General features: G+C 45.8%; 1 protein-coding gene across 1 annotated transcript; it reads right to left on the bottom strand.

Moving 5' to 3' along the window:
- Positions 1-1,279: 1,279 nt before the first annotated feature.
- On the bottom strand, positions 1,280-2,100 carry LOC120662658 (transcription factor MYB20-like). Its single transcript, XM_039941760.1, has 2 exons — positions 1,899-2,100; positions 1,280-1,761 (listed from the first exon to the last, which is right to left on the bottom strand). Exons 1-2 carry the CDS (start codon positions 2,029-2,031, stop codon positions 1,280-1,282), a joined length of 615 nt encoding a protein of 204 aa, XP_039797694.1. The 5' UTR covers positions 2,032-2,100.
- Between the last annotated feature and the right edge of the window lie 535 nt (positions 2,101-2,635).

The following is a 2,635-nucleotide window of genomic DNA, read 5'->3' as shown; positions in this document are numbered from 1 at the left end:
TAATCTAAATTATGACACATATATATGTATTTATTACTTGTGCATTACGTTTAGGAGTTGTATGAAACCCTAGTTGCATAAACCCTAGGTTTCCTTGAGTTATACTAGTATGTATAGGACGATAGATATGCTATGCTAGATAGGGTTCGGTAAAAGTCGAGTAATTTCCAATTACTCACGAGATATAAGATATTTTTATGTTTCCATATAGAAGTTACTCACCTTGGAATGAAAGTCTTGGAATGAAAGAAAGAATAGAATCTAAGACCGGGAGGGAGAGGTGTAGTTCCGCCTGTGTCAGTTAAGGACCGAGACGTTGTTGACCCTGCTGATCATGTTTGAACTGTACTAACCGCATGCCGGAAGTAGGAGGCAGTCGAAACCGGTAAGCCTAGTATTGCCTCTCTTCGAAAGTACAGGACTCCATCTCACCTCCTGGGGTGGTCGAGTAGTCGCGGAAAAATGGGTTGCATGTATTTATTTTTTGTGGTCTCACGTTGAACTCGGCTGACCATATGATGGTGGGGCGGTCCTGTAGTTCGAGGCGGGGAGGGGAATGATTGGTGCGTGTGGTCCGACGGGGCATACGCGTGCCGTGTTGGTTGGGTTCACCTTGCAAGGTTAAATCGAATCGATTCGCCGTCAGTCGCTCTCAGATATAAGCACCTTGGTCACTGCGTCGCAGCGTAGTGTTATAACGAGATGATGAGTATATTTATATACATATGATGATGAACACCTTGAATTATTGTTGATTGCACCACCATGTCTGCTATAGTTGATCCATGCAAATATTAGAATAGAGTTAATTTGTATAGAATCCGAAGCTAAAATATTGAAAGTAAGGAATTTCTTTAGTCGCTTTTTTGCAAAATAAACCACCAACCAAAAACTTTGCATATCTAGATATGTGGGCTAAGTTATACCCACAGGTCGGGTAAGTCTTGCTGAGTATTAGTTGCTCAGGGCTTGATGTGTTGTAGTGGTCAGATTCTATGTTTATAAAACTTTGTATAAATGGCAGACACACTTGTGTATTATTATGTATTTCGAACTCGATTTTTAAACTAAATGTTTCATAAGCATTTGGTGTTTGTATTTTTAAGTACTGTGTGGTGCTCGTACCATCTGCGCTCACCTTCGTGTGAGACCACCGGTGTTGTTTCGATCGGGCCGTGGATTGAGAAAGGATCGCAAAATTAAGCCGTTAAGTTAATACGCCCGATGTGTTTAAATGACGGCCATTACGCTTAATTAGAGTTTTAATTTAGCGATTCCGTCACAGCGATGATGAGGAGGAACCGGAAGGCCCGGGCGAATTGGCCGTGCTGATAAAGCCACTGTTGGCCGCAGGTGGCTCGACGACGACGACGTCGCGTGGCAAGACAATGTCGTCGTCGTCGTCCAGGAGGTTCACCATGGGCACCTCGTGTCCGAGTGCGGCACCTGACAAGGCGGTCTTCTCCTCCCCCGGCGGACACTGCGGGGCAGGAGGAGCGGCGGGCAGGACGGGCTTGTGGGTGACGGGGTCGATGCCCATCTTCCTGAGCTTCTTCTTGATGTGGGTGTTCCAGTGGTTCTTGATCTCGTTGTCCGTCCTCCCTGGCAGGTGCGATGCGATCTTTGACCACCGGTTGCCCAGCTCCGCGTGCAGGTCGATCACCGTCTTCTCCTCCTCCTCCGACAGCAGCCCGCGCTTCAGGTCAGGCCGCAGGTAGTTGGTCCACCGCAGCCGGCAGCTCTTCCCGCAACGCAGCAGTCCTGTTCGATCGATGAGCACAATTAAGAGTGAGTTGTGGTCATGGCGTTTTAGCGTGCAGGAAAGGCTAGCCCGATGCTAAGCTAGGCTAGCGGCCGTGCGTCGGCGAGGAGAGATAGATGCTCGATCGATCACGTACCGGCGAGCTTGGGCACGGCGCGCCAGCAGCACTGGCCGTTGGTGAGGAGGAAGCTGACGAGCTTCTGGTCCTCCTCCGCCGTCCACGGGCCCTTCTTCAACCCCACCTTGTCGCAGCACGGTTGCCTCCCCATTACAATCTTCTGCTTCCTGGGTAAGCTTATGCTTGATGTGTTGGTATCACTATCACTAGCTAGCCAGGCGTAAGGAGTACTAAAAAAACAAAATATTTTGACACATACATGGAGTACTAAATGAAGTCTATTTACAAAACTTTTTACATGGATGGCAGATCAAATATTTTGAAGAGTACAGATCAAATATTAAGCTTATGTACTCCATGTATGTTTTTTTTGTCAAAATATTCGCGAGTGAGACTGTAACGTGGGCCCCGCGACGGTGCCGCAACTTGGGCAGGCTGCTGGTCATGACTTCGGAGTCTGGACGGAGTCTCTTCAATTCGCATGTGCTGCTATGCCAATCCTTTGTGTTAGAATGTACTCCTCTGTCATGAAATATATGAGATATTTTTAGTTTATCATAAATTAAAATAATTTAAATTTAACAAAATTTATAGAGAAGAATATTAACATCTGACATATCAAATAGGTAAATTATTAAAATTTATTTTATTATGACGGAGGGAGCAGTTTCGATCTCGTCTTGATCTTGAAGGAAATGGAGTAGTCCAAATGATTGGCATATAAAAGAGAAATATAATCATCAATAACCAAATTG

Source organism: Panicum virgatum, chromosome 2N, assembly GCF_016808335.1.
Source record: "Panicum virgatum strain AP13 chromosome 2N, P.virgatum_v5, whole genome shotgun sequence".
NCBI lineage: Eukaryota > Viridiplantae > Streptophyta > Magnoliopsida > Poales > Poaceae > Panicum > Panicum virgatum.
Note: the sequence above shows the minus strand (reverse complement) of the source record. Positions and strands in the feature narration are given on the sequence as shown.